General features: G+C 34.5%; 1 protein-coding gene across 2 annotated transcripts; it reads left to right on the top strand.

The window, feature by feature from the left end:
• The first annotated feature begins 10,364 nt into the window (after positions 1 to 10,364).
• On the top strand, positions 10,365 to 23,017 carry LOC140148046 (uncharacterized). Of its 2 annotated transcripts, XM_072169898.1 has the most exons (3): positions 10,365 to 11,194; positions 13,414 to 13,848; positions 21,566 to 23,017. In XM_072169898.1, the coding sequence occupies exons 1-2, from the start codon at positions 10,535 to 10,537 to the stop codon at positions 13,810 to 13,812; spliced, it is 1,059 nt and encodes a 352-aa protein (XP_072025999.1). In that variant the 5' UTR covers positions 10,365 to 10,534; the 3' UTR covers positions 13,813 to 13,848; positions 21,566 to 23,017. The 2 variants fall into 2 exon arrangements, with proteins under 2 accessions (XP_072025999.1, XP_072025989.1); XM_072169888.1 differs by lacking the exons at positions 10,365 to 11,194; positions 13,414 to 13,848 and adding an exon at positions 19,545 to 21,053.
• The last annotated feature ends 2,601 nt before the right edge of the window (positions 23,018 to 25,618 follow it).

Here is a 25,618-nt window from a genome sequence, read left to right as displayed (position 1 = left end):
AGTGATAAGACGTTGATGCTCTGAATACTTTCAATGATACATGCAGCTTGGAATAAAGTTACTGGTAATTCTTGTGACCCGATATTGGAAACCAACACATATTAGTATTTAGTTAAATTTCGTGTCTCGAATAAGTGTATGTTTTTTCATAAATTGTACAAACCAACAACAACCATCAAGCATCGTGGCTCACTGGTTTAGGTCTTTGCATTTGGTCGAGAGGTCCCGGGTTCATATCTCCGTAGAACCCGAACAAAATTAAATCCGCTCTCTCCGTGGCTCATCTGAAAAAGGCGCGGCAAATGACCCATAATAAAAGATCTCGATACAGTCGGTTCCGATCATGGTAATACGCCTGAATGTTAGCTAAATATCCCCCTAGCTATGGCGACACCTTTCACCAGGTCATTTGTGTCTGGCAAAAGTTTCGTCATCGTCTCCTAGATTTAAGCGGTTAATGCCTAGATGATTATGCTTGACATAAAACAAAAAGTGTTATCAGACTTATCTATTGACTCCGTCTAATATATATTTTGATTTATTTGCCTGAAAACCAAGGGAGATGGGCGTAATGCCAATGTGTATTTCATAGTGTGTCCATACTTTTTTACGTGCTGTAGGTCACGTTGCTGTTGACGTAACCCTCGTCCTGGGCGATTTTTCATCCGGCCTATTAAAACGCTTGTGTGTACCCCCAAATGGCTTAAGCTAATCGTTGATCCACCCTTTGGGCTTTTTAATTGAACAAAATGTTTATCCACCACCTTTACCTGAGTGTAGGACCAACCGTCAAAAATGAATATAATGGGGATCAGGTAGTACGAAGCGGAGGGGGGTACCAATCTCTAAAATGCTGTGTGTACACTCAAATGACTTAAGCTGATCGTAGATACACCCTTTGCACTCAAAGTCGAACCTTGGGAGGTTGTTGAAGCACTTGATAGGTTTCCATGGTAGGTTTCATAATATTATTTGTTTTGCTGAAATTATTCTGCGGGATATGGGGTTTAAACAGCATAGGTTAAAATAGGCATTTGGCTTTCATATAAATTTTAGCAGAAAATCCGTTAATATTCCCTAAATACATACAATTTTGCGACAGCCACAGCAAGTAGATCAGAAAGGCATGAAGACCTGAAGTAAGACAGGCGGACAGGCAAAAAATGCTTCAGTCTTACTTGTCATCATTATTTCCCAGCAAACACAAAACGTTTTCGACATCATTCGCAAAAGGTTATAAAAGGTTGTCAGAAAACGTTTAAATGTCGGGTTATATAAAGGATACATTAATTGTATAAAACGTTTTTTTAATAACATTCCAAAAACTTTGTGAAAACTTGGTACAAATCATTCTAAACAGAATGTTATTTTGGGGTTGAAAAAATATTTTGCAACAAATGTTTGCCCAAAATATTTACAATAACGTTTTTAAAATGTTTTCACGACCTTTATATAACCCGACATTTAAATGTTATTAAAACGTTTTGTAAAACGTTTAAATATTTACAATAACGTTTTTAAAATGTTTTCACGACCTTTATATAACCCGACATTTAAATGTTATGAAAACGTTTTGTAAAAAACATTTTAAGAACATTTCTGTATTTGCTGGGTGCAAATATTTTAACATAATGTTGTTTAAGTGTTGACAAAATATTTGGCCAAAAATGTTTGCAAAAATAGTTTACAATGACATTTCGAAAACATTTTAAAAATATTGTTGTAGTGTGTTTTAAAACAAAACGTTTTAAACGATTTCATGACCTTTATATAACCCGACATTTTAATGTTATTAAAACGTTTTTACCTAAACCACAACCCAAAATATAACTTATTTAAACGTTTTAAAAACGTTTTTGTGTTTGCTGGGTTATTATAAAAGACGTATGAATTTGTCGCACATAGACAGTATGTGACATTATATATATAGATGATAATAAAAGGAAGAGAAAAAACTCTCGGGTCAGTTTAAAATATAATTTGAAAATGGTAAGACACTTTGCATAGCCTACTTGATTGCGTAAGTTCATAATGCAAATATGATGGGTTTTGATTGATTGGCACAATAGTCACTATTTTATCACAGACCTTTCCTGGATTTCCTGGATGACGGGTTTGATTGATTGGTACAATCTTCTTCATTTGCCAAAGTCCTTTCCGAGTAAGTCATGACCTAATAAATACAATAAACGTGTATTTACTTAGCATTATTTAGATAGAGAAAATGCGTTAAGTGGTAAGTTTACTTTTTATCATGGTATGTTGGTTATTTACCTCGAAGAAAATAACACACATGTAGCAGGTTTTAAATTCCACACACGACGATGAAAAAATTTTTAAACCCCTTTTAAAATAATTCAACTAGATTACAATCCCAATTTCTGCTTATTTTAAGGTGCAAAGGCAATAAGCATCCTGATGCTTCCAATCCAATAAATGGGTTTTAGCACCCAATGTCCACTACCTGATGTGTAATTTGTATAGGTGGGTCAGAAAATAAAATAAATGATAATAATCTGGGTCATAATATCTAGATTAAAGGAAGTCTCCGGCAATCACAACATTATGCCTTATATATAAGAAAAATAATTATCAAGCACGAATCACATGGTTTTATTTAAAACAAACTCATAGTGACCATAAAAACGAATAAAAACATCAGTCTCTCAGCACGCGATATTCAAAATTCCCGGGCGCTGAGATTGTCGAGTGCAATGACGTCTCAGTAATACAATGAAGGCTGACGACAATGGAGTAACCATTACGTCATTGCACTTAGACAATTTCGGCGCGGGAATTTTGAATATCGCGTGTTGAGAGCCGACTGTTTTTATTCGTTTTTATGGTCAATATGAGTTTGTTTCAAATAAAACCATGTGATTCATGCTTGATAATTATTTTTCTAACATATAAGGCATAATGTTATGATTGCCGGAGACCCCCTTTAAATAACTAAATTGAATAATATCAAGTAAATATATTCCAGATGAGACACCCGAAACCAACAGCATTACGGGCACTACTAATTGGTTTACTTTTATGGGCTCGGATAGCGACGTGTTCACGTATTTTTGTGGGACCTGAGAGCACATCAGACATATCGATTTGCACTTAGAATACGAGAAATGTCCTTCTGATATCAAATAATTTTTATTTGCCTGAAAACCAAGGGAGATGGGCGTAATGCCAGTGTGTATTTCATAGTGTGTCCATACTTTTTTACGTGCTGTAGGTCACGTTGCTGTTGACGTAACCCTCGTCCTGGGCGATTTTTCATCCGGCCTACTAAAACGCTTGTGTGTACCCCCAAATGGCTTAAGCTAATCGTTGATCCACCCTTTGGGTTTTTTTATTAAACAAAATGTTTATCCACCACCTTTACCTGAGTGTAGGACCAACCGTCAAAAATGAATATAATGGGGATCAGGTAGTACGAAGCGGAGGGGGGGGTACCAATCTCTAAAATGCTGTGTGTACACTCAAATGACTTAAGCTGATCGTAGATACACCCTTTGCACTCAAAGTCGAACCTTGGGAGGTTGTTGAAGCACTTGATAGGTTTCCATGGTAGGATTCATAATATTATTTGTTTTGCTGAAATTATTCTGCGGGATATGGAGTTTAAACAGCATAGGTTAAAATAGGCATTTGGCTTTCATATAAATTTTAGCAGAAAATCCGTTAATATTCCCTAAATACATACAATTTTGCGACAGCCACAGCAAGGAGATCAGAAAGGCATGAAGACCTGAAGTAAGACAGGCGGACAGGCAAAAAATGCTTCAGTCTTACTTGTCATCATTATTTCCCAGCAAACACAAAACGTTTTCGACATCATTCGCAAAAGGTTATAAAAGGTTGTCAGAAAACGTTTAAATGCCGGGTTATATAAAGGATACATTAATTGTATAAAACGTTTTTTTTAATAACATTCCAAAAACTTTGTGAAAACTTGGCACAAATCATTCTAAACAGAATGTTATTTTGGGGTTGAAAAAATATTTTGCAACAAATGTTTGCCCAAAATATTTACAATAACGTTTTTAAAATGTTTTCACGACCTTTATATAACCCGACATTTAAATGTTATTAAAACGTTTTGTAAAACGTTTAAATATTTACAATAACGTTTTTAAAATGTTTTCACGACCTTTATATAACCCGACATTTAAATGTTATGAAAACGTTTTGTAAAAAAACATTTTAAGAACATTTCTGTATTTGCTGGGTGCAAATATTTTAACATAATGTTGTTTAAGTGTTGACAAAATATTTGGCCAAAAATGTTTGCAAAAATAGTTTACAATGACATTTCGAAAACATTTTAAAAATATTGTTGTAGTGTGTTTTAAAACAAAACGTTTTAAACGATTTCATGACCTTTATATAACCCGACATTTTAATGTTATCAAAACGTTTTTACCTAAACCAAAACCCAAAATATAACTTATTTAAACGTTTTAAAAACGTTTTTGTGTTTGCTGGGTTATTATAAAAGACGTATGGATTTGTCGCACATAGACAGTATGTGACATTATATATATAGATGATAATAAAAGGAAGAGAAAAAACTCTCGGGTCAGTTTAAAATATAATTTGAAAATGGTAAGACACTTTGCATAGCCTACTTGATTGCGTAAGTTCATAATGCAAATATGATGGGTTTTGATTGATTGGCACAATAGTCACTATTTTATCACAGACCTTTCCTGGATTTCCTGGATGACGGGTTTGATTGATTGGTACAATCTTCTTCATTTGCCAAAGTCCTTTCCGAGTAAGTCATGACCTAATAAATACAATAAACGTGTATTTACTTAGCATTATTTAGATAGAGAAAATGCGTTAAGTGGTAAGTTTACTTTTTATCATGGTATGTTGGTTATTTACCTCGAAGAAAATAACACACATGTAGCAGGTTTTAAATTCACACACGACGATGAAAAAATTTTAAACCCTTTTAAAATAATTCAACTAGATTACAATCCCAATTTCTGCTTATTTTAAGGTGCAAAGGCAATAAGCATCCTGATGCTTCCAATCCAATAAATGGGTTTTAGCACCCAATGTCCACTACCTGATGTGTAATTTGTATAGGTGGGTCAGAAAATAAAATAAATGATAATAATCTGGGTCATAATATCTAGATTAAAGGAAGTCTCCGGCAATCACAACATTATGCCTTATATATAAGAAAAATAATTATCAAGCACGAATCACATGGTTTTATTTAAAACAAACTCATAGTGACCATAAAAACGAATAAAAACATCAGTCTCTCAGCACGTGATATTCAAAATTCCCGGGCGCTGAGATTGTCGAGTGCAATGACGTCTCAGTAATACAATGAAGGCTGACGACAATGGAGTAACCATTACGTCATTGCACTTAGACAATTTCGGCGCGGGAATTTTGAATATCGCGTGTTGAGAGCCGACTGTTTTTATTCGTTTTTATGGTCAATATGAGTTTGTTTCAAATAAAACCATGTGATTCATGCTTGATAATTATTTTTCTAACATATAAGGCATAATATTATGATTGCCGGAGACCCCCTTTAAATAACTAAATTGAATAATATCAAGTAAATATATTCCAGATGAGACACCCGAAACCAACAGCATTACGGGCACTACTAATTGGTTTACTTTTATGGGCTCGGATAGCGACGTTTTCACGTATTTTTGTGGGACCTGAGAGCACATCAGACATATCGATTTGCACTTAGAATACGAGAAATGTCCTTCTGATATCAAATAATTTTTATTTTTTCGAATTAGCGATATAATACACATTTTATGACAAATGATTAAAAATTGACATTTTTGAAATTTCACATTGCTAGAAGTAAATTCGATAAATCTAATGACATGTATTTAATTAAAGTGTATGTAGCTGTGATGAAAAGTCGTCCATCATATGACAATTTTGACCTTTATAATATAGATATAGATATAGATTTTTGTCCAATAAACACCAACAAATTTAGGTATTTTGGGGGGGAAATGTATATGTGATGAAAGTCGTCCATCATATGACAATTTTGACCTTTATAATATAGATATAGATATAGATTTTTGTCCAATAAACACCAACAAATTTAGGTATTTTTTTTGGGGGGGGAATGTATATCTTCAATATTAAAGTTCACAATTTTCAATGGATGGTCGGCTTTTCATCCCAGCTAGATACACTTTAAGTAAATGTCATTAGATTTATAAAGTTTACTTCGAGAACTGTTCAATATCAAAAATATCAAATTTTAATAGTTTGCCATAATGTGTTAAAAGATCAAAATTATTTGATATCAGAAGGGCATTCCTCGTATACAGAATGTAATTCGATATGTGTGATGTGATCTCGTGTCCCACAAACAACACTGTGCGAACGTTGCTATCCATTCCCATTCCCCGTTTCTGTTGGGTTATTTATCTTACATGTTACGAAGATAATGTATTGAAAGGGATTGACCCGGGGATTGATGTTAAGGAACGGTGTGACCTTTTACAAAACGCATTATTTTTTACATTTTCTTGAATCAATCGATACCAACTAGTGATGCGTTATATTAGCACCACGATTTCAGCCTGTAGAGGACTTCATAATTACCTGACTAAATATAACAATAATTGACCCAGCGGAATATATCATCTATATCATCTTGTCCAGTAAGTCCATTAGGAGGACATTCCCCTAGGGAAATACTAATCCAATAACCTGATCACCAACTGCCATTTTGATAGATATATCACAATATCGAAGAAGAAAATGCTGTCAAGAAAATACCTTAATTACAAAATTATAAAGCATTCAAGAAATGAGAAAGAAAAAAAGTGTGTTCTTATTGATTGCATATTTTTAAAAACTGATTCGTACTGGTTTAATTTATGCAAAATATGTATCTCACAAACGTTATATTCAGTTTTATTTCTTAAATGCCTTAATATCTAAGCATCGTATTCTTTTCACACAGGAACTGCATACATTTCATAGATCATATGAGATAATCATCAGGAATAGAGCCAGGCATATCGTCCTCTGTACGCAGTGCCGTAGCCAGTATTTAAAGTGTATGTTTGGGGAGGGGCAAGCCCAAATTTTCGACTCCACTTGACAACTTTGTCCTTTTTTCAGTCATTTTAATGACATTGTACTCTTTGCTCACCACATTTTATTCCTGAAAATGTTCTGGGGTGATTTTCCCAGTTCCCCCTGGCTATACGCCACTGTCTGTACGCCAGCTTTCAGAACCATTTTACTTATTTAATAGCAAAGGATTTTTGCCCCTAGTCTCACCAAGGGGTGGAGACACCCCTGATTATTTAGCAACCTTCAAAACTACCACCGAATGACTTGGGAACATCCTTTGCGCTTATTTTAGTGCAAAAACACTTTTAACGTGGTTATGTAGACGATCAAACTTCCTGATATCTATAGCCGTGTTTAGTATTAGGTTTGGATATTCTTTATATTCTTCATATTCTTTATTTTCCACCCGGCTTACCCGGGTGGAAAATAAAGAAAATAATTAAAAAAGAAAAAAATGAGATTGTCGGAATCTGCGTTTTGTTGGGAGAGGGGGACCAAGGTAGATTGACACCCTCGTCCTAATTATTCAATTATGCAGGCTTATTTTAAGAGACATAATACAAACTAATTTGCATAGAGGTGTTATTCAATATGTTTACCATCGTCATTTAAATATAATATGCATAAACTTGCATAATAATTCACGCTGATCGTGTAAAATATATAAATTCAAAATTAGAGCCCTCTATAGTTTGATCACTCCATCCAAATAGAATATGAATACTTTGATGCATTTGAAGTTTGTTGAAATGTCCAAAAAGTCAAATAATGTGGCCAGTGTTTCTAAATACGAACATGGACTTCTCTTGTTCAAAATTTATTGACCTGTCCAAGATTATTTTGACCTTGCCAAGATTATTAAATTTTAAAATGAGCAGAAATGTGCATGCATTTGGCTAAATTTGGCTTGGTCGTGGTGTAATATTATATTAAGTGTATCACAGATGTGAGAGATCGAGTAACTTTTAATGATTTTAAGCACTCACTTTCTGTCTAGAAACTCTACCTTGATATGGAGAGTATGTAATCATCATGGACTTCGACGGTCAGTCGTAAAAATAATAATAATCAACACCATTGTTTTTCCTAGTCAGCAGTGTAATTCGGTTATATTTATAAACGCGCTTTTATAAATACGCACGTGACCACCTCCACTCTGCCATAACAGCTTGTAGAGAGTAAGTCTCGAAGTGACATTGTACATAGCGGGTGGTCTTTCTATATTTTTGAATGCAAAGGCGGAACAACATGAGACTTCTGTGCAGCAAAATTATCTATTTTTGTCAACTTTGTGATTATACTGTAAACGTTTCCGTCGTTGAATATTTTTCCGTCGTTAAATACTTTCAAAATGTTGTTTTTGATAACATATTACAAATTTGGGATCCCCGATGTGTAATAATTTTGCTATTCAATTAATACTTAAATTTGATGGCATTTATCCACAGAGTTCCTATCCTTTTCTGTATAGTGGTCAATGCATGAAGATTTGGTCACGCTTGCTGGTCTTGGTATGTCGTGCACATGAGTCACGTGCGTATTATTTTATAAAAGCTTATAAAAGCGCATTTATAAATATAACCGAAGTATACTGGTCAGAGAGATCAGGCAAATGTTGAGAAAAATTGACTCAAATTTAGTGCACATCTTTATGGGATTGACCTTTGGTGGCTATCTTAATATGGCAATGACAATGGCTTTGTGTCAAAGCGGGGAATATCAAAATTGGTCTCGTGGGAAAATCGAAGTTTAATTTTGTTACCAACAAAAGATCTTGCATCAACAGTGATATAGTGCAGCTGAGATCTAAAAACTAATATAATAAATCTCAACCAGGAGTGGGATTCACGCCCTCACTGTTGCTATTGCAATTGACAGAATACATCTTCCAAGCAAGTTTGAAATAAGATGGCGCATTTGGAGCTACCTATATTTTGTGAGTTGTGAGACACCACAACAGATTTGAACTTGAAACAAGAATGTCAGTATTTTGGCATCAATGAGCAATTTGAAAATATTACCAAAACATATCGTCACCGGGGGCACTCAACCAGGCCTTAGAGATTGGAATCACTTGTCTTCGTAACCCAAACGGCTAGAGCAAATATTTTACCGTCCAACACGATTGTAACACGATAATTATTATTATTATTATTATTATTATTATTATTATTATTATTATTATTATTATTATTATTATTATTATTATTATTATTACTACTACTACTACTACTACTACTACTACTACTACTACTACTACTACTACTACTACTACTACTACTACTACTACTACTACTACTACTACTACTACTACTACTACTACTACTACTAATAACTAATAATAATAATAATAATAATAATAATAATAATAATAATAATAATAATAATAATAATAATAATAATATAATATTTAAAAAAAAAAAAAAATAAAAAATAATAATAATAAAAAAAATAATAAAAATAATAATAATAATAATAAAATAATAAAAAATAATAATAATAACACTAATAGTAACTATAATAATAACAACAATAACAATAATAATGTGTGAGTCCTTTAAATAAATAAATAGTGATAGTAGCCTTAACACATATAAATAACGCGTAATCGAAGGAAGTTTAGAATCGCTGGTTCGAGTCCCAACGAAGCCTGTGGAAACTTTTTTTCTTCAAAATTCATGATCGCATTCCGAAATGAGTCACTTGTCGGTAAATCATGTATCGTATCCTTAAGAGTTAACACATATAAATAGTGATGAGCACTAGTCCACGATAGTAGCCACACCAAACCTCCCCCCCCCCCCCACCCACCCCTTATTAAACTTTAGCTTTAACTATATTGAGATTAGCAATATACCGTATGCCGTAATGACAAAGTAACGTGTGATTTAGCTGAAATTTTATAATGTTGACTTATATGCCTTCACGGGTTGAAGATTTGATTAACACAAACTAAGACTCTTTATCAATTCTATCCATACAATAGACTGGTCACAGACACGTCATCCGCTTGAGAAAAACAAGAAACTAAATTTATATTACATGTTGCAGGCTAAGTTTCAACTAATAATAAAATATTGTAATGCATCTTATAATAGTGCGACAAACGTATTTTGTAAGGGCAGATCAGGTTTAAATCCTTGACACGGCTCTGGGTGTATTGTGGTGAAATGGAACAATACCACCAAGTCAACTTGTTCAAGTTCACTAACTTTACTCCCAATATTGGGCGCTTTTATTCCAAATACACAGACTTTTGTCGCATTGTTCATTGTTCCAATAGACGTTGGTGCGTACGGAGTGACACAAATAATGGCTCTATGCACTGGGTCACGTACCAAGAGCTCGTTGTATTGAATTGTTATATGGCGGATAAGTGACTAATAGTTTAAGGAGTGATTTTAAGTAAAATTTATCATTTTTGCCACAAAAACCGTCCATCAAAATGAGTCGGGAGTATCGGGTAGGAAGCGCCGTGTACTCCAAGCCGGATAAGAAGCGTTCGGAACAAAAATATGACACGCGACAAGACGCCTATCGCCTCTACCAGCATGAACGTCCGACTAAACAACAGGCGCATTACAATTCACATTACGTGTACGACAATCGACAGCCAAGTGGACATGACTACCGCCGTCCTGTTGCACAACAAGATCACTACAACGCACATTTGATCTACGACAACAGACAATCTGGTGGACATGAAGCAAGGTATGTTGCTAAGCAAGATCGTGAAGGAAGGTATGCAGCAGCTGCGCAACAGGAGCATTATAATCACCAATACGGCCAGGTTCATGGCCACGAAGAACGTGGACGAGTCTTGAGTAACAACAGGTTGTATCCAGTCCAACCTTTGTACCGACAAGATGTTGGACCACCTGGTGCCCCACATCCACATCATCAGTACAAAGATTATTCCCGTAATCCGTTACAAGAGTTGTTCCAGCCACCTGAAGGGCATAAGGAAGTTCATACTGCAGATGTCCATGCGGAAGCTACAGCTGAAGTACAACGTCCAGATGCTCCTGAGCCACCTCTTCCACCAGAGCCGCCTCTTGTAGTTGAAGAAGATCAGCACCATCATGACCATAGGAAGCCTAGGAAGGTATGACAACTCTTAGCTTTTTCGATTAATTCACATATATATTATATACACATAAAAGTGTTGAAGTGATCTTTTAAAAAAGTTTACGTTTGTCCTGGAGACGACTCCCAATTCGAATCAACCTGACACTGATAAAAGCGTCTACCCACTTGACTCATTCGAAAGTCCAATATAGGGAACTCTCGTTTGGGGTCGTCTCGAGGACAAACTCCTGAAACCTAAGAAAGCATTTGCATGACTCCTTATTAGATTCCACTTATTTGACGCTTTGAGAGGGTCCATCCCCAGCAAACACAAAAACGTTTTAAAAACGTTATAAATAAGTTATATTTTGGCTTTTGGTTTAGGTAAAAACGTTTTAATAACATTAAAATGTCGGGTTATATAAAGGTCATGAAAACGTTTTAAAACGTTTTATATCAAAACACTCTACAACTATATTTTTAAATGTTTATAAAAATGTTATTGTAAACTATTTTCGCAAACGTTTTTTGCCAAATATTTTGTCAACACTTAAATAACATTATGTTAAAATATTTGCACTCAGCAAACACAGAAATGTTCTTAAAATGTTTTATTCAAAACGTTTTAATAACATTTAAATGTCGGGTTATATAAAGGTCATGAAAACGTTTTTAAAACGTTATTGCAAATATTTTGGGCAAACATTTTTCGCAAAATATTTTTTCAACTCCCCAAAATAACATTCTGTTTAGAATGTTTTGTAAAAAGTTTTCAAAAATGTTTTTGGAATGTTATTAAAACGTTTTTATACCCTTTATATAACCCGACATTTAAACGTTTTCTGTAAAAAAAATTGTGTTTGTTGGACAGTAGATTATCAAAAAGTGTTATTAAATGTTATGAAAACGTTTTGTACCCTTAATATACCCTTTATATAACCCGACATTTAAACATTTTCTGACAACCTTTTATAACCTTTTGCGAATGATGTCGAAAACGTTTTGTGTTTGCTGGGGATCATCCAGGACTCTCTGCGAGAGTCGTCTTCAGGGCAAACTCTTAACACCATAGAAGCATTTAAATGGCTCCTTATTAGATTCCACTTAAGGGCTTTAGTATGAACGTTTGGACAGTATTTTTGTGGGACATGATAGCACATCAGACATATCGAGTTGCATTCTGAATACGAAGAATGTCCTTCTGATATCAAATACTAGTAATTAAGATTTTGAAATCGCGATATAACACTCATTTTATGGCAAATGATTAAACATTGATATTTTTGATATTTAACAGTCCTCGCAGTAGACTTTATAAATTTAATGATATGTACTTAAATTGTATGTAACTTGGATGAAAAACCGACGATCAATTTAAAATTTTGACCTTTTGCATTGAAGATATGAAATTTTTTTTCCAATAAACCCAATAAAAATTAGGTCTTTTGGGGAGAAATTGTATATCTTTATTATGAAAAGGTCAAAATTCAAATGAAAGATCAAATTCAATTGATCGTCGCCATTTCATCCCAGCTACATACGCTTTAAGTACATATCATTAGATTTATAAAGTTTTACTTCGAGGACTGTTAAATATCAAAAATTTTAAACATTTCAAATTTTAATAATTTGTCATAAAATTTGAATTTTAGCACAAATTTAAAAAAATCAAAATTAATTGATATCAGAAGGACAAATACAAATATTAAAAATGAGTGAATTCCAAAGTATTAGTATTGATATTACTATAATTACATGTATAAACATTTCTGTTAAGTTGAAATCATGACAAATTATCCGTCTGATGATCGGTATACCCAATGATCGTAAGTGAGGGTATGCTGTGAAACTAAGTATTAACGGTTGCCTTGCAAGAGATCTATACTTTGAATTTGTTTCTTAACTCACCTGTAATGGGTTTGAGCACTCTATAATTCCAAAGTTAGTCACTTGTAAAGTAAACTTGTTATATTACTATAATTATATAGGCCTATTTATTGCGGTTTTTATACTTATATTATTACTACGTACATGCATTATCATTATAGTAATAAGAATAATAATAGCAATTATCATTATTTAGTGTTAGTTTTTACTGTTATTATTATTATTTATTTATTTATTTATTTATTTATTTATTTATTTATTTATTTATTTATTTATTTATTTATTTATTTATTTATTTATTTATTTATTTATTTACTTATTTATTCATTTATTTATTTATTCATTTATTTATTTGCTTATCATATCAAGGTTCGAGAATATCGAATTCGAAAAAAGAAAGGTGGTGGCGACAAAGACGATGACGATAAAGAGGAAGATAGTGACAAAGACGACAAACGACGAAAGGACAAAAAGAAACCAGCACCTACCCCTGAAAATTGGTATACCCAAACTCACCCAGCAAAGTTTATCAAACTTGGTGACATTACTTATGTAAGAGCAAAAACGTTTGAAAAGAAACGGGTAGAGAGTTTGATGTCAGGTTTTGAAGCGTTTGGCTTCGTCATCATTGGGGTGCTTTACAAAGGTGGCAACGCTATCTTGAAGATTGTAGCACCAATTGCAGCCATTAAAGCTTACACGTCGTTGTTATCACCAGTGTTGCAGAGTATGGTATCTGGTATAACAGCAGGTATAACTGGGAAATAATGGATGGAGAACGGACAATATGACTTCGCAGAAGAGGTGATAATCTTTTTGTTGTTTTATCATTCCATTTTTGACATTCTGTGCATCAGCGCGACTTCGCTGAAACGAAGCAAACGAGCAAAAGTGCAAACAAAAACAAAAATAAAAACAAATAAACAAAGCATGGTTGATTTTAACAGGAGGATGTAATAATTATTAGTCCAGGGGATTGTAAAATGGGTCATGCATGAACATCTTGGCAGAGCGAAGGGGTGGGAAAGCAACATTACGCCGAAACAAAAATGATCATAATTATGAATAGGTACACTTAACTGTGCCTCTAATATATTTCAGAAGTTTATCCTATAAACACCTATAAAGTTTGAACTTTGGATTAAAAAGTGAAGAATTCGTGGGAAGAATTCACGATAAGAATAAGGGTAAAGGATGTTCTCTTTCAGCTTCTTTGCTGCTTAAATGGTTTTCAATGTCTGATAAATTTGACCAAAAATATACCAAATTTTATTAAATATGTCCCCTTCTACACGTCAGTGTTCATGTTCACATGTACATGTACATGTACACGTACTACAAACCAAGGTCGTCAGGGCCGGATTTACCTTTTTGGAGGCCCTGAGCCAGGCCTAAATTCGGAGGCCCCAAAGGCACCGTAAGGAAAGCATGTGCACTCAAGTGGCCAAGTTTTTAGATTTTACTAGGCGAATCGCGTGAAAAATATCAATTATAGACTAATTTAGCCCAAATTAAAGCTGAATTTTACTATTTAATAGGCCAGTGCGCGCGAAGCGCACAAAATTTTGCAATTTTTGTAGGCTGTTTTGGCCCCAATATAGCGTTTCGGCTAAAATGGAAGATGCACATTGCACAGGGCAATTTTTGGGGCCCCCAAAATTTGGGGCCCTGGGCCCGGGCCCATCTGGCCCTATGGTAAATCCGGCCCTGATAGGTCGTCAATTATCGAAAAACAATGCATCCCCCACACACACACAGTTTGGCAAAATGGGTCACCTTTTGGTCTTCAGATTTGTGCTATTCCATACATAATAAGCGTGATGTATGTATTCAAAGATTGTTGTCATTTAATTAGCTATTATATTGCACTTACTCACAGCCATGGCAACGCCGACAAACGCGAGTGTATAGCGTGCGCGGTGACAACTTCGACTCGTCAACTATAATAGGTGTGGGTGTTTCTTCTAAAATAAACATAGTTTAGATATTTTTTAATATATTTTGTTTTCCTAGTGATTTATAAAATTAAGTGGAAGAAATGGAATTTATATACGAGTTATATAAAACAAAGATTTCATGGTGTGTTTTTTCTCGTTAAATGGAAATAATATTTTCATTCGGTGAAATTGGAACTGTTCCATTAAAGCCTCGTTGAATGGAACAGTCCACATTTCATTACATGAAAATAATTTTAATATTTTCTATACCATATTTTGTCCGAAGCTTGTTGTTGTTGATATGATCTCGCAGGAATTATCTGGTGTAATGATTTTTTGCACGATGTCGTCTCTCTATTTACGAATGTTCCTACAGACGAAAATCCAAGATTGGAGTGGAGGTGGAAGACGTCGCGGTTTTAATCGATTTTGTACTGACAATGACATACTTCATCACCCGCGGTACTATCTACAAACAAAAATTTGGCACTGCAATGGGTTTCCCTGTTAGTCCACTCACAGGCTCACAGCTAACATCTTCATGGATTTGTTAGGGCAAGACACTAGCCTCACTGCTTCATTACAGTGCAAGCACCGCCTCTGGAAACGTTATTTGGACGACATACTTGAAATACTCAAAAATACACTGCAGAAACCTTGACGGAACGCTTCATATCACATCCAGCATAAAATTTACGTATGAGGAAGTGCAAGATCAGCAAATTCCATTCTTAGACACACTGATAGTCCGAAAACTATAATACTCCATGAAACTCGAGGTTTAAAGGAAAGAAACCCACACAGACCAGTGTTTGTCTTTCATATTCTATCATAGCTCATAATCCACTATATCAAAAAATGGGTGTTGTTCGGACATTACTTGACAGAAAAGACAAAATAATAACAGAAGAAGCGGACACGATCAAAGAGGACGAACACATTATAAGACAGACTCTAGTCAAGTGTGGGTATCCAAAATGGACCATTGGCAAAGTCAAGAAGTAAGATAAGCACCAACGAATGAAAATTAATGGTCTGGTGGCTATCCCATATATAGCTGGAGTGTCGGCAAGAATCAGCTGAACCCTGACATCGCAACCGCTATGAGACCACACACCACTAAAAATGTTGGTCCATATCCGGAAGAAAAGCAACAAAAAAATTGTTTGTAGATGGTCAAAACCCCTAATTGTGTTTATGGAATCCCTTGTGGATTAAACAAAAAGAAATTTCGGCACGCGTTTACACGAACACCAAATGAAGGCGAAAAAGGCGAGTCAACAGAATTACACTAGATCAAAAAGAAAAAACCCGAGAGCCAATGCAAGAATTAAGTAATAGAGAGATTGCGATGTTATAAACGCAGCACGTGGAACGTACGTTTTCCCGTACGTTTTTACGTACGTTAATACGGTGTTAAATAAATTTTTAAATCATGTACATGTTTATTAAACTTAATTTTTTTTGTGCTCCCCAAATATTATAGTTGCCCAAAAACATATATTTTGGTAGATTAAAGATCACTACATCCATACATCATGACTTTACTTTCAAAATGAAACTTTTTCGTCCTGAAAATTGGGCGCGTTGCATGGACTTAGACATGAGGTAAAATCAGCATATTTCAACGTAGCATCTGCGTTTTATCCTACGTTGGAATCCAAAATGGGAAATCGCAATGTAATTTTTTGTACGCAAAGTATCACACACATTTCAATGGGCAATCTCTGCGTATGAATATTGCGTTTAAATTTTAATACATCGCTGTACCTTTATTATAATGATTTGTTACAAACAAAAAGGATCAGAATAATAATTAGACTTTCCTTCGTATGTTCATTATCTTTGACTGTCTTTAACATATTGTGAAATGGACAAATTTTGTGTATTTTCAACGATGTATCTACGTCGATTTCGCACGTGGAATATCTTCAAAAATAGCTAAATACGTGACCTCGCTTCGATACAGGAGAGTGGTTGGTTTTGAATAGATCAACGTACGTCCGATGTCTACGTTTGGAAATCGCAATGTCTCTAATGTATTTGGTCTAATTTGAAAGCTTGTTCCTTCATAACATTACTGCAAATATGTTCAATTTTTGCATCACTGTACATAGGCAGGACACCCTGCAGACTGAGGGTGATGAAGTCCTTTGGTTCTTCGAGTTCAAGGTTGGAATGAGCGTCCTTGAAGATCATCCAAAGTCCAACAGACTTGCTGACGTCACACCTAATGCTATACGTGCTGTTACAATGGCATTGTTAATGAATAAAGAAGCAAACAAGAAATATCAGAAAGCCACAAATATGAAAAATAGAATGAAAGTATTTTCAACATAAATCCATTAACATTCCCGTGTGTCTTCTAGATGGAAGTCCCAGAATATTCATGCAAAAAATGATATGGTACTAAATCATTTTCTACATTAAGTTACTTGTATTGGATGGTTGTCTGATATCCTTGCTCAGGTTTCTTTTGTTTTCTGTTTTCTTCAAAGTTCGGGTTTCTTTTGTTTTCTGTTTTCTTCAAAAAGTTTAAATAATCTTCAAATATGATTTGGTAATAGTCTCACAATAATATAATTACAACAGCTGATGGATGATCACAAAAACGAAAATCGTTGTGAAAGTCAGTGGTTCAATGATGAAACTTGTCAGTAACAAAATAGTTAGTTTCCTCAAATCGGTTTGACAAATTAAATACTTTATTACCTTTATGCGCATTAATTGGTTGGGAAAAACAAAAAAAAAAAGAAAAAGGCGGGAGTGCTATCTTGCTTTTATATTATAACTATGAAATACATTTGTTAGGAATTTGCAGTAACTTTATCAATTAATGAAATGAATAATATTTATATAATATTGAATGGCTTTGAGTGTGATACAAGAATATATTGCACGAGATAGAAAAAATATTGCACGAGTCGAAGCCGAGTGCAATATTTTTCTATCGAGTGTCAATATATATCTGTATCATTCAATAATTATTCAATATTATTATTATATCAGGCTTTTGCTCTGCGGTAAAATAAATTTAAGCTTACCTAGCCACCGGGTTTAACCAATGTGTATTGTAATGTAAGCTACCTTTTGACCTTCTTGTTTTCTGCTCTTTACTCTCCAAAGACAATTTCGGAATAATTATATATAGGTTTATTTGTAGGCCTAGATGTGGATTATATTTCCTAAGGTTATCACCATCCAGAATTGTCGCGAATTAAGTTTGTAATTTTACTTGTTTATACAGTACGAAATCTCCTGTGAACCGTTACGGTCTCTGTATTGTTGTGCTGTTGTATCATGACGCGTGATGGTGCTGTCACCATGGTACCGAGCGACGCGTACGCGATACGCGTACAATATTTAAAAATATTGTATTGCATCCGGGTATTTTGCAAATATTGTACAATATACAGTTTTATTGTATGGCTCAAAAGCCTGATATAAATAATAATAAATATTATTCATTTCATTATTATTATTTATATCAGGCCAACACGCGTCATGATAAACAGCACAACAATATTATAAGGAAAGATCGTAATGCTCACTATTTCGTACTGTATAAACAAGTAAAATCACAAACTTAATTCGCGACAATTCTGGATGATGATAACCTTAGGAAATATAATCCACATCTACAAAATAATAAACCTATATATAATTATTCCGACATTGTCTTTGGAGAGTAAAGAGCAGAAAACAGGAAGGTCAAAAGGTAAGCTTACATTGCAATACACATTGGTTAAACCCGATTGCTAGTTAAGCTTAAATTTTCATTTTACCGCATAGCAAAATCATGATATAAATAATAATAATAATATTGAATGGCTTATTTTCGTGTGATACAAGAATATATTGCACTGGATAGAAAAATATTCTTGTATCACACTCAAAACCATTCAATATTATATAATTATTTTTCAATCGTTCTGAATTATAGTAGCGAAGTTTTGAGCATTTCTTATTAGATTTTATATTTTATTGTTTATATTGTGCTGAAGAATTTTTTTATATAATAATGCATATTCGGAATGGTACTAGATAATTTTCTAAATTAAGTGACTTGACCTTTATGGTCGTCTGATATCCTTGATCAAGTTTATTTTGTTTTCCTTTTTACTTCAAAAATCAAAAATAATCTTCAAATCAGCATTTTGATAATAGTCTCACAATTATAAAATCACAATTTCGTTAATAATATTTTATCTACATTGACCTCCATTATGGTAACCAGAAAGCGTCATGTTACGGCTCTCTCCGAGTGTTTCATGCACTACTATATCTGACAAAACAAAACCAATTCTTTACCAAGTTCAGGTTCACAATATTTGGATGTGAAGTGAACCGTCAATGGCAAGTACTTTGCATATCAAAAACATTGAGATGTGACCTCGTCTCGGGACGAATTTGGTATTCCATACAAAGAACCAAATGAACTGTTCTGGAAGGAGAGTCACCACCCATGAAAAGACCAATTATAAAATGTACGCAAGTTTTTGAGAAAAGGTCACGAATTTTACACCTGATTGGGTGTATTCTTTATTAGAGATAACTCATGGTAGACTGGATGCCTATTTGAAGCAATGTAAAACTTCATCAAGTGTGCGCCTTTGTGAGTAACTTGGCAACTCAACTTCAACTCAACGCTGCAGAAAGCTTCGTTCAGCAATAACAACCACACATAGAGATTTCACACCCGCCATTTTGCGACATCCGTGTCGTTGTTTCAACGACAAAATGGATTTAACTGTTTTAAACCATGGACTAGGTGGTCTTCTTCTCGACGATTTCTCCACTGGCTGGGACACCGGTATTCCACTGGAATTAACCGACGACGCAGCCTATGGATTCGACAATAGCTTTGTACCACTACCATACCTAGGCGGACAGGGATTTCCTCAATTTGATGATTGGGACTTTGGCCCTGAACTTGCCCCGAAGTTTTTGCGTAATTATCGCACATATCCACTTGATCCGGAATTAGAATTGAAAAAACGTCGTAAACATCGCCAACTGAAATATGCGACGCTTCGTGGTGAAGAGTATAAATATCGAGAGAGACGAAGTCATCGAAAACGTCACCGCCACCATCATGGTCATGGAGTGACACCAAGGGCAGATGGCCCTGGGTATTACGATTCTGCTCACTACGGTACCGACCGCAGCCCCTTGCCGACACCTCTAGACCAATCTGTTGATAGCAGCAACCCTCCCCCAGCACCTGCTCCACCTCCAATAGTATCATCGTCAACACATAGCTCTCAACAAGATGTCACCGCACCTGGTGGACCACCAGTCGCAGATGACGCTGGATCTAACTCGTCGCATTCTTCCGATAGTCATGATAGTAGTAGTAGTAGTAGCGATTCGGAATCTTCCTCCGACACGCCTGTTTACCGAGAACCAGAAAGGCCCAAAGAAAGAGGTCGCCCCAAAGCAAAGAAAAGCGCTGAAAGACGAGCACGAGATGACCGTATCCATGCTCATCATCACCACCACCACAAAAAACACCGACACCGCACGCCTGAGGATTTCTACCGAGTTGAACGGGCCAGAGGAATCTCTCCAACTCGAAATCCACCAACCTACGAAGAATACCAGCGATTTTATCAGCGTCGTCGAAGCCCTTCTCCCGATAGTTCTATCAGTAGCATCTCCACCAGGAGTTCCAGCATGGATTCGTCTCTCTACCACGGCTCACGAAAACCAAGACGATTTTATGACGACCAAATCAAACATCGCAAACTCTTCAAAGCGGCTTCTAAATGCACTGCAGATTATCTTACTCGACTGAAAGTCATGGCACCACATCGACACACACGTCCACCATGGGTGAAAAACATCTCAGATATGTTCTACAGAATTGGTTTTACAGTTGTGGATGCTGTTTTTGAGGACTCTGAAGGTATAATAACGATCTTGGCACCTCTGGAATTGGTTGCCAGAGAGATTGAACATTTACCATATGATGTCCAAAACGCTATTGTAAGCATTAGAGCAGCACGAGTTTGTCGCAAAAATGGAGGATATAAGCTGGACGTGTGGTAACCGTGTGGATGTGTTACAAAGGTAACTAACTAACTATATGTGTCGACATTGTCAATGGATCATCCCGTGTTCTTGTAAAACACCCCGTACCCGCATACATAAATACAGAAACTTTCAGAGTTCTAGTTATAGTCACAGTTTCAATATCGCATCAAATTCAAAAATTGCAAAAACAATAAAACCATTTGTCTCACCAAAAAAATTGGTCTGTAAGTTTTGGCGCACACATCTTTAAGGCACCAGCTAGAATCTGACACGCTTACCAATGTACCCCACCCCAAACATACTGTTACTATATCGGGAAGACACAAAAAACAACCGGGACAGACACATTTTTTCCGGATAACTGGAGCATTTTTGAACCACACTTATATTTATTACCCAAATGGGTACAATGGGTCCAAATATGGTCTCTACCATAGGGGACGTCCCAGGTTGTCAGATGTCCCCGGTTTGTTAGAAATGTCGATGATAATAAGTATGTTTACATTATACTCAAAATGTTCTTCTCTTTGATTTTATCTCTTTTACAGATGTTATATATCGTCAGCTTCTGCAAAGGCAAACACTGCGAGAGATCATATTTCGTAATACCAATTAACCAAAGGACAGTAAACTTTCCCCTTTTTGTATTTCACTCTAGAAAGCAACCTGTATAATCGAATGATCAGATAAGTGACCGTGTATACATAATGGATTTGGAATCCATCAGTTTTACAAGTCTTAGCTTAAATGACTTACATTTAAAAGGGGGACTTCTCTCTACACTCTTAGAAAGCGGTCTTAAGTATAACCTAAACTGGTTCTTGAGCTGTCCTGTATGTGGAGCCTTTAAATGGTTCTTCAAAGAACGTAAAGCGATCCTGGAAAGTTTAGAAAGAACCATACATTTTAGACATGAAAAGGGTTCTGGAAAGTCCGGAAGAACCATTTTGAGGTTCTTTCAATTTTCTTGAATCCTAATCTCTTGATGATTATACATATACAGGACAGCCAAGAACCCGTTTTTCTAAGAGAAAATAATTTTCGCTATATAGTTTAAAAATAAAAAAAGGGGTCGTTGGCTAGTCAGGGTTAGGATTTTAAGGTTATGTTCCGAGTAGGGTTATTGTATACTCGCTAACATTCGGATAATCGAACCTTATAAGAATAACAAACTTTAGACTTCTGAACCCTAAGACTTTTATAGCCTATGTAAACCATTTAAAAGGTGTTTAGATATCAAAATGTAGCAAGTAATTTAACATTTTAGATACACTTGTCGAGTTGATAAGCTTTTAAATCGTACTTAAATGATGTGTTTCAATCATTGACATAATTTAAGGTGGTACTACACCCCTTGATAAATTTGTGACTATTTTTGCATTTTTCTCATAAAATAATAACACACTGGTAACAAAAGTTATGTACATTATAGGGGCAAGGGATCCAATTACTACACTGTAATTTCATTGACTGAAGACAAGCGGTACAATATTTATGATAAGAAAAGTGGTACCACTAGTATGTACCTCATTTCTAAACCTATATAATGAACCACTTGTCTTGAATCACTGAAATTTCAGTGAAGTAATTAGATTCCTTGCCCCTATAATATACATAACTTTTGTTACCAGTGTGTAGTTATTTTTTGAGAAAAATGCAAAATTAGTCACAAAATTTATCAGGGGGTGTACTACCACCGTAAAGACTAATACTGAATACAATCTGGTAGAAATTGTCACATGCTTACATGTAACGTATGGATTGCTTTTGTATTTAGCCTATATACTATACATGTATAATATATTCACACAGTTAGTATTAAACAACAGAAGTCCAATTTAGATAAAAAAATTAATGTCTCAATTATGTGGAAGATTTTCAAATCCAATGCGGAATGCGGTTTTTTTTATTCAACAAACAAACAAACAATGAGATATATTATTTTTGGCCGGATGTGACTCTTTTGTTATCTATACTTATATCGGTTTCATTTTAAATTGTGAATTTTGTCTACTTTGTCACCAAAAAAAGTGAGATATCAGATATTTGGAATTTTTTATATTAATTGTTCGTGATTTGTCGTGACATGACACTCAATCGAATGGGTTATGGCTAATTAAATTTACTGTCAACTAAACATTAATCATCATCATCATCATCATCAGTCGGCTGCGGAGCAGGCGACTACAAGCTTTCTCCAACTATTGCGATCTTGGGCAAGCGAAACAATTTTGTTTGGCTGCAACATCCCTTCAGTATCTCCCAGGAGGTGCTGGACTTACTGTAAGTACAGTGTGCGCGGTCGTCCCGGTTTCCTCTTCCCATGTGGTGGAATATAAAGGGCATATTTAATACAAAGTTGGAAAACGTTGCAAAACGCATATTATCTTGATGTTTTTATATCATAATTATATACCCATGTACCAGTACTGATAAAGATAAATATATTTTGTATACAAAGCATTTTTAGCGTGTAAATTGCGTGTAAATCTATATTTAAATATGGCCATATTCTGCTTAGTTAGCCGGTAATCCAATGTACCCCAGCAAACAAACAAATGTGTTTTACATGAAACGTTTAAATGTCGGGTTATATAAAGTATATAAAAGGATATAAAAGTTTCAATAACATTTCCAAAAATCATTTATGTAAACTTACTGCAAAAAATTTTAACATGATGTTTTTCATAAGTGTTGACAACATTTTGCTAAACTGTTTGCCAAAACGTATTTACAATGCAATTGTTAAAATATTTTTGTAGTGCTTTATCATATAAAACGTTTTAGAATCGTTTTCATGACCTTTATAAACTGTCCGACATTTAAATATTATTAGAACGTTTTGACGTTTTGACCGACACCAATGTGCGTTTATAACGCGTTCATAATGTCTGAAATAGATTTCATTTAGATTTCATTTTTCTGTGTTTTTATATCATAATCATACCCATCATGTACCAGTACTGATAAAGAGAAATATATTTTGTATACATAGCGTTTTTAGCATGTAAATTGCGTGTATCTATATTTTGAAAATGACCATGTTTTGCCTAGTTTGCCGTTACTCCAGTATACCCCAGCAAACAAACAAATTTTTTTTACAGAAAACGTTTAAATGTCGGGTTATATAAAGGGTATAAAAGAATATAAAACGTTTCAATAACATTCAAAATCATTTTTGTAAACTTGTTGCAAAACATTTTAACATAATGTTATTCATAAGTGTTGACAACATTTTTCCTTAACTGTTTACCAAAACATATTTACAATTAATGTTGTTGTAGTGCTTTTTCATACAAAAAACGTTTTAGAATCGTTTTCATGACCTTTATAAAGTGTCCGACATTTAAATGTTATTATCTGAAATACATTTTTGTGTTTGCTGAGACATATAACTGTGAGATCGGTTGTATAATGAACATATATAATTTTACGTTGTATATTATTGTTGACGTTTCTTTATTATTAATAACGTTTTATATAGATTTCGCATGTACGTATTGTAGAAATTATTGTTTTATGATAAACTTGTTAATTTTGATGGCAGGGGTGTTACGTTTTTAAAACTGAAATATTTGTACGTTTTCTTAAGTGATATATTATAGATAATTACGTTTTATATTGTATCATAAGATATTTTTTGTTAGAAATTCACATAAATACACTTCAGTTAAAGTTGATATATTAGGGGACATAAATCGTTTCCCAAAATATGATTTTGAACGTGTTGTTCTAATGAAGTGTACAAACAATGCGTGGGTTGGTTCTGGTTCACTTGTTCTGATAACAAAAGAAGCGAGTCGCGATTTTTGTTCTTGGTATTTTGGTAAGGTCATGACAAATCAGGTGTAGGCTATCACAAGACGTGTTTTCCGTCACATTAGTTCCATATACCATTATTCAGTCGGTTAACAGTAAGCAAAATTACGCATGGGATATGTTAAGATCCACTGAACCAAAAATTGCCTTGTTTGTTTTGATCTTTGCATTCATTTCCTTGAATTACAGATATAATGAAAATTAAGGTTGGTCTGAACCCTGGAATTTATGGAAACTTTCGGGCCTCATAACTTCTAAATTGTTGGTCTAAAGTATATAAAAGTATACATATTTAGAATGGCAAAGACTTGATAAGTTCATCTGTGAGGTCAAATTTGGGCCAAAATGGCACTTTTGGCCCAAAATCCCCTAAAATAATAGTTTTGGCCCACTTCTTTTTGTGCACCGTAACAAAAAAATTCTTGGGCCAAAATTTTTTTGAAACTAATTTTTAAAAACTAGATCAAAATATCTGGGACCCGTTTTTTCATTTTTTTGAATTTCGACTAACTTTGAGAAATTTGCGCCAAAAATGGTCAAAAATGCTGATTTTTCAAAAAAATCATAAAAAAGCCCGATTTTGGCACAAATTTCAAATATTTTTGATGAAATTGGTCAAAATTCAAAAAAATGAAAAAACGTGTCCTAGATATTTTGATCTAGTTTTTAAAAATTAGTTTCAAAAAACTTTTGGCCCAAGAATTTTTTTGTTACGGTGCACAAAAAAGAAGTGGGCCAAAAACGTTATTTTTGGGATTTTGGGCCAAAAGTGCCATTTTGGC

The sequence above is a fragment of the Amphiura filiformis genome, chromosome 1, assembly GCF_039555335.1.
Source record: "Amphiura filiformis chromosome 1, Afil_fr2py, whole genome shotgun sequence".
In the NCBI taxonomy this organism is placed as follows: Eukaryota; Metazoa; Echinodermata; class Ophiuroidea; order Amphilepidida; family Amphiuridae; genus Amphiura; species Amphiura filiformis.
The sequence above is the reverse complement of the archived record's forward strand: the minus strand, read 5'-3'. Positions and strand labels throughout refer to the sequence as shown.